Below are 13,774 nucleotides of genomic sequence, written 5' to 3'. Positions count from 1 at the left end.
CACAAGAAGTATGGTGAAGACTAAAACAAAATTACAACACAAGAAGTATGGTGAAGACTTAAACAACGCTACAATGGTAGCTGTACAGTCCAGCAACTTTTAAAAAAGATACTGGCATATATGCCTACAGTGTATAAGCAGGTCTGGTTTGAAAAATAAAGTAATGAACATGTATATTTGTCTTCTCCATACATTGGCACTGTAAACAACAGCCCTATGCAACATATGGCAGAGGACACTTCAGCTATGATTGTTTTACTATCTAAATTACAGGTAACAGAAACATAAAACAGTTTTTAGCTGGTTGTAACCAAACTTCAACACCTAAAACTAAAAGGTGATGGCCTAAAACTGGCTTCTACTGGCTATAAAGAGTAAATAGACTTTGAACTCTTCCCTGTGATTCTTGCATATACATGTATCATAGGTATTCGTTTCTGGTAGACTTCTGGGCAAACAACCACGATTTGTCACTGGGAAACATAAGCTGCAAATAAATGGTGGTATCACATGTAAGTGACCTCTGCTATAAGATATATCTTTGTTTCTTCCAACAATACGGCATGGTCCATCTATATTTCATAAGCCAAGCACATTAGAAAATAATCTTAACTGTGAGAGCAACAGAAAATAATTTGTATATATATATACCACTGCTCCTAAAATAGTTTATGACAGATAAACAAGTTACTTATAACTTGTTGGGACCAGCATGTGCATGAACATGTGAACATAGGAAGTGTAAACTGCTTAGTTACTTGTTGACTCTGTGGGATAAAGTTTTAGTACAATTCTAATTCCTAAGTACCCAAAGGTAAATGAACAAAACAAAACAAACCCTTAGTGAAGTCTACATAGACTACAATGAAGTCTACAACATACAGTAGGTAACAGTAAAACTCTAAGCTGTTAGAAAAGTACTTATTAAACATGTTAATACATTCTACATTCCGGTAGTCATGATAGATGGCACACAGTTCTACACAATAAAACCATGCTTTCACGCCTGGCCAACTGCTTGCATACGTGAAGCAATGACACGGGCATATCAACCTGCATTTCTTGCTTCTTGCCACATTAGCGCAAGGCAGCTGTGACCAGCAAATCTGATTGACAGCTACATTGAAGACATTATATCATAGACCGACAACTCTCCTATCCACAACAGGAGGGGGAGTATTTGATGGTTTGATGTTTTGTCAGCATTCAGCAATTATGTAGCAAGAAGTATGGATCAAAGGTGGGTACATCATAATTGTAGTTTGACTGATTATAAGAGGGCCTAGCATGAGGGGATGCATCGTTCTTCAGGTCCATCTTTTTGCAACGTGCAACATAACTTCATCAGTAGTCTTGTTTGTGTTTGATCCACTTTAGTTTATCAAATCTACTTCCATAGGTGCTATAGATGACACTTGGTCTGATGTTGGTGACTCTGCTGGTTTGCCGACCACCCTTGAAGCTGCACCCTTGTCAATGTCAATTCTGGATATGAACTGCCTTAGAATATCCCCTGCGAATGTTGCACTTGGTCCTTGTGTGTTGAAGGCTTGACAGTTTCCAGCTTAGTGGTGGTGTTGTTGGCCATGGGCCCCCATTGTTGGCTGGATGTTTGTGGTGGATGAACTTGAGGCACTGGATATGGCACCAGTAACTGGTGTAGAATGGGTGGTTGGTTGTACTGCTACACTACATGTAGGTACTACTGGCATAGTAAAGCTCCCAGCATGTGGAACAGTAGGCATGGCACCTGGTACATACGTGGAGACAGAACCTGTAGCTGGTGCCCGAGGTAAAATGGGGCGCAGAGCAAGGTTTGGACCAGTCGGCCCATACATATGCTGTGGGGCTGACTGGGAGATGTTAGGAGTTGTTGGATCAACGTACGGCACAGTCGTCACACTTCTCGGGTTTGGCATTGTCTGGGCAGGCTGGGGTGGTGGCACATTTGGGATTACAGCTGAAGTTGCTGCTAGTTGTGCATTGATCACCAGTCTATTGTTGCCTGCAGTTGATGAAATTGGTATATTTTAGAGGCAATCTGATGGTAAAGTTAAAAGTCATAATAAAGCAATTCCTACCTGAAGCTGATAGTTTGGAAGTACATCTCATCTTATAGCATTACTTAGTAACAAAGAAACTTTGTTACTGTAAATGCAGAAATGTTCCCGGTGGTTTTATGTTTGCGGTTTCACAGTGACCACTTCACAGTGAACTTAAAACCGCCGCGAATATTTTTCCATTATAGTTTGAGACTGCAGTCTATGGCACTACCGCAAACTTAAAACCACAGCGAACACTCCATTTTCCTGCTACCCGCAGACTTTGCATATGCATTTACGGTACTTAGTTGGTATAGATATTGGTGTCCCTTAGAGGTTTATCTTAGAGGTTTATCATTTTAAAAATGCAACAACTCAAAGAAAGCGTATGCAACAAGGTCAATATAACATCTACATGTACTTGTACTGTACAATTCAATCAAGTACGGATGTGTAGTAACAACTTTAACAGTCCCCTGACCTATCTTAAGGTTGATGGGTCCCTTCAGTTTAAGGAGCTTGGAGACAATGTCTTCTGCCAGCGGTGAGGAAGAGGCCACCTTCCCTGTCATCCTGCCAATGATGAGCTGAAAGGCTCCATCTACTCCTGTAGTCTTGGTCAGTTCTGTGGAGAAACAGGATAATGGAGTCTTGTTACTTCAAAACTGGGAAGACACTGAGGAGCGAGGACTTGGAAAATCTACTTGGAAATGTACTTTGCTGATTAATTTCAACCAGCAAAGTTTCCTTACGATATGCCTCAACATTATGTGCCTTTAAAATGGATTACATAACTTTATTGCATGACAATTGTACACATGGTACAATGTATGGCAAGAACTGTAACAGTTACACAAAGAACAAAATAAATGTATGAGTACCTTAAAATCTGTTGTACTTGATTCGAGAAATGTGAATAACTCGCTACAAAATAACGTATCTAGAACATTCAATTATAAAACTTATAAAGCACAAACATGTATAACACAATTGATGTAAAAAAAAATCAGCTGTGTTGGATGGACAAATTTCAAATATTTCAAAACAGACTAGAACTGTTGCAGCATGATTGTGTTACTTAAACATGGTGATGACTAACCCAGGATCTTTGATCCAATGTTCGTCAACTCAGGCGAACCTCCCTTTTGATCTCCTCCAGTGTTACCTCCCTTTTGGCCTCCTCCAGTGTTGCCACCCTTTTGGCCTCCTCCAGTGTTGCCACCCTTTTGGTCTCCTCCAGTGTTGCCACCCTTTTGGCCTCCTCCAGTGTTACCTCCCTTTTGGCCTCCTCCAGTGCTACCACCCTTTTGGTCTCCTCCAGTGTTGCCACCCTTTTGGCCTCCTCCAGTGTTGCCACCCTTTTGGTCTCCTCCAGTGCTACCACCCTTTTGGTCTCCTCCAGTGTTGCCACCCTTTTGGCCTCCTCCAGTGTTGCCACCCTTTTGGCCTCCTCCAGTGTTGCCACCCTTTTGGTCTCCTCCAGTGTTGCCACCCTTTTGGCCTCCTCCAGTGTTGCCACCCTTTTGGCCTCCTCCAGTGTTGCCACCCTTTTGGTCTCCTCCAGTGTTGCCACCCTTTTGGTCTCCTCCAGTGTTGCCACCCTTTTGGCCTCCTCCAGTGTTGCCACCCTTTTGGTCTCCTCCAGTGTTGCCACCCTTTTGGTCTCCTCCAGTGTTGCCACCCTTTTGGTCTCCTCCAGTGTTGCCACCCGTTTGGTCTCCGCCAGTGTTGCCACCCTTTTGGTCTCCTCCAGTGCTGCCGGCAGAAGCAGACAATGCACTGCTGTTCGTCCCTGCAGCTGGAGCTTGTGTAGAAAGTGGTGAAGACGTAAGTGCTGTCTTTGCTAAGGCACATGAACCTGTACTCTGTGCAGTAGAAAGTGGTGAAGACGTAAGTGCTGTCTTTGCTAAGGCACATGAACCTGTACTCTGTGCAGTAGAAAGTGGTGAAGACGTAAGTGCTGTCTTTGCTAAGGCACATGAACCTGTACTCTGTGCAGTAGACAGTGGTGAAGATGTAAGTGCTGTCTTTGCTAAGGCACATGAACCTGTACTCTGCGCAGTACTTTTGTCTTTGCTTCGTGTTTGATAGCTGTATTTGTTGGCAGATTTTCCGGTAGATTGGACACTTGTTGCACTGAGAAAGTGTCTGCTGGCCTTCTTTACCGAATTACCACTATCTGCCAACTCCATGGGGGTTGCATTTGCAGATACACAAGTGGCTGGGTGCTTAATTCCACATCTATCTGCCCCAGGAGAGGATTTTTTTGTGATCAGTTCTTTCATCAGCCTAGTTGCTGCGTCATCCTTGTTTGTTCCAGATCCTTTGTTGGAAATGTTGAGGGTTTTGAGAGCTTTGGTAACGTTAGGGCTAGCCCCATTCCCCTTCTTGGCATTCTGCATGGCCGGACTCTGCTTCAGTGGGTTCTCCTTGTCTGGGAGGTTCAGAAGCAGTCCACTGGCCTTGACCTCACTGAAACAAAAGGACATTTAAAGAACTGAAAGTTATTACATCTTTTCCAATCAATGCAAGCTCTTGTTGTACATATTCTTTGCATGACACAATTGTCTTAATTTGAGATTGTTCAAAGACGATCCAATTCAGTCACCTTAGGATACTATCATATAAATGTAACTACAAAGATCGAATTTAAGAATACAGTCAAACCTGTCCAAGATGACCACCCGGGGGACCGGGGAAAAGCGGTCGATTTGGGCAGGTGGTCGCTGAGAAGAGTATTGACTCAAAACATGCCCGATGCAAACTGTAAATTGTAAATCTAACCCCAAGCTTTTATCGAGCTTTTATACGATACAGTGTTTTAAAGCTCAATATTTGTACACTAACGTTTTAGACAGTAAGGGAACTTTGATGCTGTCAGTTACTGAAACAATTTCACATATCAAATCACCAAAGTCCATAAACAAATTTTAAAAAAATGTCCCCCTCCATACAAGAATGGGACTCTTCCAGTACACTCCATGTAAAATTGCAAAATAGTCCAGTTCAAAAATACCCCCACTGAGAGACATTATATTATCAACAGTCCAAAGATGAATTTAAAAAATATGTACCCCCTCCATGCCAGAATGGACTCATCCAGATAACACCGGGCTCACTGATTGGCTGCCAATCCCCTTCGGGATGTTGACTCAGGCTACGTGATTGGTTGCCTCTTTAATCAAGTTACTAGTATATACAGACATGTGCACATGCTGTCTTCAGGTGGGAGAGGTCGTTGACCCTCTGGCCAGTGGAGAATTACCAGAAAAGTCCACAAATATATCATTTTGAAGTGGTTTATGCCAGAAATTATACATGGGTCATTTGAATAAATATCTAGTGCAGCTATTTACCAAAATGTAGGTCATTTGGTTACAAGACCAGGGAACAGGAGCCAAAAGCGTACGTTTTTGGTCAAACAATGGCCAAAAAATTCCAAAATTAAGCATTTTGTTGTACTGTATACCAAAAGTGTTAATGAATTCATGTGCGCATATGTAGACGGCACTCCTATACCAAATTTCAGGTCATTTGGTTGTAAAATGGGGGTATAGGAGCCAATAATGTCATTTTTCGGGCAAAAAAAGGCAAAAAATGCAAAAATTAAGCATTTTGTTGTACCGTATGCCAAAATTGTTTTTGGATTTTTGTGGGCATATGTTCAAGGCACCTCGGTACCAAATTTCAGGTCATTCGGCTGTAATACCAGGGTACAGGGGGCAAAATGTACATAAAAAGTGCAAAAAACATGAATAAAATCATTTCAAAGGAAGATATGAAAAAAATTAGAAAACTGCACCTGGGTATTGACCCACTCTACCCTTGTGCCAGATTTCAAGTAATTCGGTCCAGGAACGACAGAGTTGAATCGATTTGAAGATTTGACAGGAGAAAGAAGAAGAAGAAGAAGAAAGAAGAAAGAAGAAACATTACGAATACAATATATTTCACCATACCTATCGTATGGCTGAAATATAATTACATAATAAGAAATAAAGGTAGTACAGGTATAACAGATATAAACATAAGCTTCCCTTGAACAGAAAGTTGTTACATGGTTCAACTGACAGACTAAGAAATCATATACAGAATCAATTACTGTGTGAGAGGCTTCTTCCTTTTTAGCACCCGCAAGGTCCCGTTGAGATTTCGGCCGAATTGAACCAGCTGATTTGCCAGTCGGAAGGCATCCTTGACACGCAACAGCCAGGTGACATACGCACTACGCATAAAGTGGGTCACGGTGATAACGTTAAATTTCTGGAAAAATAACCATAAAGACAACAACGTGTTACAGGGATATTCCTGCAAGTGTAGAGAAGAACCCATGATCATACCTTCCATATCATAGAGTGCAAGCTGTTTACTATGGGTAAAGAAATGTCTGGTAACTTTACTACTGCTATTTTGAAATAAGGGAAACAGTCACAAAAAATCCATCATGCTGATATCAATAAAGGGAACATGTATGATATAACATACTCTCTCCACAGCCTTCATAGCAGCCCTCAGGATGTTAACGAGTTCTTGTGGCGAGATCTCTGCTATCACCTTCCACAGGACGTCCATGGATGGCTGAACCTGGCACAGGCAATGTGAAGGTGATATAATGGCCTGTTTATTTGCCATGGTATAATGCAGTTCTTTAACACTGTGTATTTGAGGTATGATAAACAAACACATACAAACAAGTACAATATCATTGATTACAACAGAGAAATGTATAAAAAGCATCATCTCAATGCTTATGAGAGTAATGAACTATTTCAAATCATGCTATTCTTTTGGGTTCTCTCAACAAATACATGTAAGCCTTATTGTAAGATAATGATGATAAAGCGATGCCAAGTACCTTATTTCTACAAGGCCTTCCCGCACAGAGTAAACTACTCCAGCTTTCAGCCACTAGCCAGCTCTTGGCCTTCTCGAGGAACTGTGTTGCTTCAGCACTGGGGATCTCCTTCAGAACTGCTGCTATCTGTTAGAGGTTGATCAAAAAGAGGCATGGGACAGAAGTGAGAATGAGAAAAAAGCCTTCTGAAGTCTGTTATCCTCTGAATATGCAGGAGAAAGTGGGTATGTTGAGGAAGAGGGACAATCGACTGTCGGATGCAGAAATCTGTAATCTTGTGGGGTCCCGTGGTGTAACAATAGAGTGTTCGGCTCAGAACCAAGTGGCCTCAGGTTTGAGTTCTGTCATGTCATGTCACCGATCTTGTGCCCTTGGGAAAGGCACTTTGCACGTATTTCCTCATCCAGGTGTAGAATTGGGTACCTGACTGGTTGGGGAGGTAAAAGTTGGTGGAAGGAGTGGGCTGGGCACTGCCCTTACAGCATAAAACACGCAATAGGACAAACCTTCTTAATTACTGCAGGACAGGCAGGGCTGAAGGAATCTGGACCGCTGCTAAAGCTGTTGCAGGTTTCCCTGGTGACAGGCAGCGACAGCAGCTCTGTGATGTGGTCACTGCCACTCTTCATCAACAGGACAAGGCACGTCAGGCAGGTGGGGAGACTGGAGAGGTTCAATGAATATGGCTTTGAAAAAGTGTGTGTGTGTGTGTGTGACGGTGTGTCTGTGTGTGTGTGTGTACACATTGTGTGTGTACACATGTGTGTGTACACGTGTGTGCACATGTGTGTGCACATGTGTGTGCACATGTGTGTGTGTGTGCATATGCGTGTGTGCACATGTGTGTGTGCATATTTGTGTGTGCATGTGCTTACATCATATAGGGAAAATTTGAAAATAGAAGACTACCATAAAATCAAATACTGTTGGATGCAATTCATATGTGCATAAACAAGCCATAACTGGGGAAAATATGAGATTGTTCTTGTATATATATGTGTGGTTTGGCATATTGAGGCTTACAAAGCATTGATTATACTATTTACATAATGCATTAGGGAAGTTTGAAGGGCATGGTTTACATGCCAAAGGTTTTACTCACCTTTTGATGTCATTGATGTAATAAACAAGGCACGAGTCCTTCTTGTCTAACCATTCTTCAGGGCTGTAAATACATAAATGTTGAATCATCATCATCATCGGTCGGCTGCGTGAAATGTTGAATATAACACCTTTTATCTAAGCCATTCATAGTGCAAGACAGGACAATGTTCAAGAGCTACAAGTGCCATTAACAAAGATGGTGAGGGAAAATTGGGTTAGCCAATTAGCACCAAGGACGGATCACAAGTAGGCAGGGGCCAACTGATAATGACCAAAGACAGGACATATGATGGCCAATCAGAGCTAGGGACATGTCATAGGCAGGCATGGACAACCAATCAGCGTCAAAGACTGACAACATGCAGCCACAACTGGCCAATCAACACCGAGTCACATGCAGACAACAGTAACATGCAGACATGGACAGCAAATCAGTACCAAGGACAGTCGCATAGAGACATGGTCAGCAAAACAGCACCAAGGACAGTCACAGACATGGACAGCCAATCAGCACCAAGGACAGTCACAGACATGGACAGCCAATCAGCACCAAGGACAGTCACAGACATGGACATCCAATCAGCACTAATAATGGCAGATAACCAATGCTAAGAAGAAACCATTGTAGTAATAATTATTGAATACAAGTGTAGTTCACATGCACACTTGGCACAAGAAACCCATGCACATGTAACTTACTAGCATTTTGACTTAAGCTACAGATTTCTTACACCGACCTGCACACTTTCTTGAGTTCCTCCAAACTCTTCATTGTGGGGCAGAACTCAAAGTTTTTCTGATACAGCTGCTGCAGGGAAGCCTTTGCTGATGGATCATCCATAGACCTGATGATGGGGTCAACCTGTAACATACGGGATTAAAATTTTGTTAGCTAATTTCTGTAAGTACATGTACAAGGTACACAACCCTGCAAAAGCAAGTTAAGGCACTAAGGTAAAAGGTACATGTATAGCAAAAACAATGGTGCTGAATCACCATTAGGGGAATCTAATCAACAATGTACATCACTTGGATAGGACCTACCTTTGTTATGATGTATGCTAGGATATCATTGGACATTCTGTCATACTTTTGGAGTTGGTTGAGCAGGCACTGGGCAAACTGCACGATCCTCCTTTTCTTTTCAATGCCTTTGTTACCTATGGACAAATAAGTACATTTTCTAATAAATTTTAAAGTACCAGGAGATTTAGGCAATGTTCTGTTAAAGATAAAAGTAGATGTTCTGCAGTAGCCATGTGGCAAACATTTGAAACCAAATTATAAGATCAAAGAAAAAATACAGGTGAATTCCACATCAAGAAAACAATAGTGATTTTGTGTGAGGTATGGTGGGGTTCCTTTACCTGATGATTTCACCAACCCTTTTAAGATGTTGTAGCCACTCCCCTTTTCCACAGATGACACCAGCCTGAAACATAATCATAGATCTGGCAGGTCCTTTTTCCATGCAGGTATCAATATGGAACATGTATAAGTCCTTTAAAAGAGCACAATTCCAACTCTCTGGTCATAAATGGACAATTATGCTGCATCGGATTCTTATTTTCTTAATGGCACAGAATCTGATATACAATAGAAAGGAAGCAATATCCCTTTGCCCCACTATTTACAATATCATCTGTGATTGAAGCTCACCTTGTTGTTGCCTCCTCAGTCAGCTTGTCCAGTATCTCAGGACCGTTCTCCCAGATCCAGTCAGCCACAACTGTACCCTTGGGGCCGTCCGGCTGATTCAACAGGAATGTCAGCAGCCACTTGTTTTGCTGTGAAGACCACAGGTACATGAAAACTGTATGATTTGTTTAAACTTGTTTTCTTCAGACTAGACATTCCTATGCATGGAAGACTGAAGGTTGAAGTAATTGACTTGCCAGCTTTTCATAAATCACACAATCCATTTAACAACTGTATATCTATCAATTTTACTAAACTTGAACAAGACAATGCACATTCATTAAGGCTTATAATAATCCCTTTATGTTCTATTATAAAAAATGTAGTCAAGGACTCAAGGAAGAAAAGTAATTAGTTGTAAATTACTAAATGGAGACAACGATAAAAAAACAAATAATCTTCACAATAAGGTGAATGCTAAATGAACTGATCCACTGTTGATACCAACCTTAAAAGTATTAAGAATGTTCTTCATCCTCTGCTGATAAGTATAGCCGCTGCCCTTGAAACCAGGTAGTGACAGGATACAGGCAGCCACGGCTTTGCCTTCCTGCAGAGTAAGCATACCAAGATTATATGCCACAGGCAAAACACCCCGGACCTGGAAAGTTGAGAGGGAGTTCTAGTCTTGGCTATGATCTCTCACCCTCATATGAAAAATAATACACTGGGTTAAGTATAATTTAAAATTCATAATCTACATGTAGTAACATTTCAATATCAACCTCTCACATATTGTTACTTCTATTTTTTTCTGGAAAAACATGATCAGAATCATAACGTTCGAACATGTATAAGGAGAGAAAAATGTATCCAACCTTTCCCTCTATTCTAGTAGCTATACTTTCAGTATGTCTCTTGTCCACAGCCTTCCTCAAGTTTTTGGCCATGTGTTCAAGATTCTGAAAATGTACAATGTCATTTGTTACATACATGTATGATGTATTACACATTCAAATATTTCTTAACTGATTAATAATCACATAGCTTATCAAAAGTCATTTTTTCGTTTCATGCATTGTTTATGGGCCTGAAAGAGTTCAAACATACATATCAACATTTTGCACCTTCGTTAGTGAGTCACTTGGCTCTTCCATCTTCCTTGCACACAATAAATCCAGGAACCAGGCTATGAAGCTCAGCTGTGAAAAACATGGGCATAAAGCATTAGAAAAGTTAAGATTCCTCAGTCTTTGTTGGCATCTCTATGATACTTTTAGCATCCATCCTGTCACTTTCAGTAGAATGGTGTATTATAGATTCTCTTTTTTGCTAAGAGTGAGGTTACAAATACTTACAATTTACAATGAAAATTGTCAGGAAAATTTAATTAGAATACATGTAGTACATAGAAAAATTAACTTAAATGCTCTACAATTTTTTTTTTCATTCAAAATAGAAATAGAAGATATTGTCATTGCAACAAATGACACCTGCCTCCTATATAACTTACATCCTAACAGAATCATTGTACTACATTTGAATGCAATGTAATTAGTGAATAGTGAGAAAAGGTACATTGATAACAGCACACTTACACTATGTTGGACCTTGTCATTCCAAACCAATCCATGTATGCAGCACGTGAAGATCTCATTCTCAATATACTGTGTAGCTGGAAATATATGTACAATATGTAAGTTGCCATTTACCTGACGTTAATGATTTTGTCATATTGTTTCAAGTAAATGGATATTCCCAATTAAAATCAATCCATGGAATATCCTCAACAAAAATACATACTCCTACGTGGCAACAACTTAGGGTAACTTTTAAATTTTGAAGCGTTTCACAAGTACTACAGTACTAGCTTCAAGAAAATATGATGAGTTGATAGGCACTGTCTTAACAGACTAGTACAAAATCTACAGTGAGAGTGAGCAATGGTTTTCAGTATAACTTTCTTCCACAAACGTAGATGCCATACTACACCTTGCAGTTGATCAGCTCCCCACAGGTTCTTCACACTTTCCACCAAGGCTTTCATGATGTCCAAGAAGTCATCATCACCAATCTGCGACACTGCTTTTGATGGCCGAATTCGTAACGTACCATCCTGTTTCTCTTTCATCAACTCCTCTTGTACTTCCATGCACTTGCCCACTCTAGCCATGTACACCAAGACCTTACCTATCAGCTCCCTGAGATGTAAGGAGATTGAAGACATGTGACACAAAATTGTGACAGTAGTTTCTAGAGGTAGCCCACAGATGTGCCCTACAGTATGTGGCAGAGACTGTCATTCTCGTATAGGACTGTTTAGCCACAGTCAACGCTGTAGAGCTGATATCAATTAGGATTTTACCATGGTCAATATTGACCAAAGGAGGCCATAACTGTGAGTTTTTAGAGCAAAGCCTAAGGCTACAATAAACTGTGTACCTATATATGACATGATGTATAAATGTGTTTTTAAGTTAGTAATTACTGATTATGTACTCATTTTATTCCTCCCAATGTGTACTAGTACTTATTTCTATTCCTACCAACGGGTATGCATTTTTATTCCTCCCAATAATAGTCAACAGCAGCATGCAGCTGGGCAGCCTTGGCTGTATGCCTGTGTGTGTATACCAGGCAAACCAATCAAATGAAAACTGTTAAATAACAGAATTCAATGCATGCCATAAACTTCACAAAGCTTGTCAACATCTAAATCAGTTGCTCTTCGAGAGTCTTGAAAATGTACCGATTACTAACCTGTTATTTTCAAGTTCACTTACAACTGTCTTTGCTTGAAGGACAATCTTAATCCTTTCTTCAGGCATCCGGTTACCTGAGATGTAAAAAGAATTCAGAATTCAGAATCAACTCTACTGTTAAATCATATAAATTTTCACCAGGAGAAAAGGGCTATGATGCTTCGTTCCAACAGACACTATGTTTGGTATAGACCAACACAATATCAGCCAAGATAAGGGTTTGGCGGAAATATCAAAAATTTTATTGTAATTCAAAAAAAATTCAGCAACACACATGTTTCACATATAGTGAATTATAAACATTCTGCAAGACAAATGTGAACATGGTAAAAATAGCAAACTGATTTTTACCTTGAAAGTGAGGCAAAGAACAGCATACTCTTAAAGTAGGTTTGATCAAGCTTAAGACGAAAGAATGAGAGAAAATTATGGCTCACCAGTAAGAGCAGCAGACAAAATGGTTTCCAAGACTTCTTTTGCCTTTACCAAAGGCAGCTGAGAAAGTACTCTACGTTCAAGAAAATAAATAGGCAGTAAATACATCGAATAAAGTTCTCACACAGTTTGCCACTCAATGGGAACCTTTAGTCTAGCCTTCAGACAAAACTACAGGATGGAAAAATATCTAGAGCAAGAGGAAATCCTGATTGAGATACTTTAAACTTATGTATCATCATCATCATCATATGTTTCCATTAAGTTAAACCTACTTCCCCATGGCAATACTGCCAGGATGTCCACATTGCAAGTCAAGTCCTTCATGGCCTGCGATCCACTTTGCTACTTGGTGGCACACATCTGACAGCCTGTTGTTGTAGTAAGCTTTGACTAGTTTGAGATCATCACATAGTCTGATCAGCAGACAGACTGCCAACCAGAGGTTGTTCTAAAGAAGAAAAAACATGTCAACAAACACTATTTGGTTATCAAGAAAACATAGTTCAATGCTAAGCTTTCTTCAAACACAAAACTACACACGGATCAAATTTTCAATGACCACTGTCGCCTTCTTCAGGATCAATACTGATCTGTGTGTAATTTTGTGTTGGAAGAAAGTTTAGCTTTGTACTATGATTACTACCAACACAGATGAGCTTCCATGATAAATCAAGAAAATATATTAGTGTTGACAGTTAACATATGTAGTAGATGGTTAAGTTTCCTGGTTTCCTGACCAATTGGGATAGAGAGATGACCATAAGGTCACACATGTTCTTCATACAATGAGGAAGACTCCAGCAGTATTTGAACTTGACTGTCAATTAAGTTCAATGTGTAAAAAAAAAAGTATAATTCTACACTGTTTTTCATAATGACTATACTCGTGGATCCGAGTAGTTTATCTGATCAGAATGTAGCCATGCTCCCAGTTG

At 40.3% G+C, this 13,774-nt stretch overlaps 1 protein-coding gene across 1 annotated transcript; it reads right to left on the bottom strand.

Moving 5' to 3' along the window:
* Positions 1 to 670: 670 nt before the first annotated feature.
* LOC118427460 lies at positions 671 to 13,294 on the bottom strand. The gene is made up of 21 exons (XM_035837275.1): positions 13,112 to 13,294; positions 12,839 to 12,909; positions 12,400 to 12,475; positions 11,632 to 11,840; positions 11,238 to 11,314; positions 10,767 to 10,841; positions 10,518 to 10,601; positions 10,148 to 10,249; positions 9,661 to 9,788; positions 9,369 to 9,433; positions 9,046 to 9,161; positions 8,739 to 8,863; positions 8,000 to 8,062; positions 7,404 to 7,560; positions 6,898 to 7,023; positions 6,528 to 6,626; positions 6,145 to 6,305; positions 4,090 to 4,514; positions 3,142 to 4,026; positions 2,524 to 2,667; positions 671 to 2,005 (listed from the first exon to the last, which is right to left on the bottom strand). The coding sequence occupies exons 1-21, from the start codon at positions 13,117 to 13,119 to the stop codon at positions 1,566 to 1,568; spliced, it is 3,636 nt and encodes a 1,211-aa protein (XP_035693168.1). The 5' UTR covers positions 13,120 to 13,294; the 3' UTR covers positions 671 to 1,565.
* Between the last annotated feature and the right edge of the window lie 480 nt (positions 13,295 to 13,774).

Source organism: Branchiostoma floridae, chromosome 12 (assembly GCF_000003815.2).
Source record: "Branchiostoma floridae strain S238N-H82 chromosome 12, Bfl_VNyyK, whole genome shotgun sequence".
Lineage (NCBI taxonomy): Eukaryota > Metazoa > Chordata > Leptocardii > Amphioxiformes > Branchiostomatidae > Branchiostoma > Branchiostoma floridae.
Note: the sequence above shows the minus strand (reverse complement) of the source record. Positions and strands in the feature narration are given on the sequence as shown.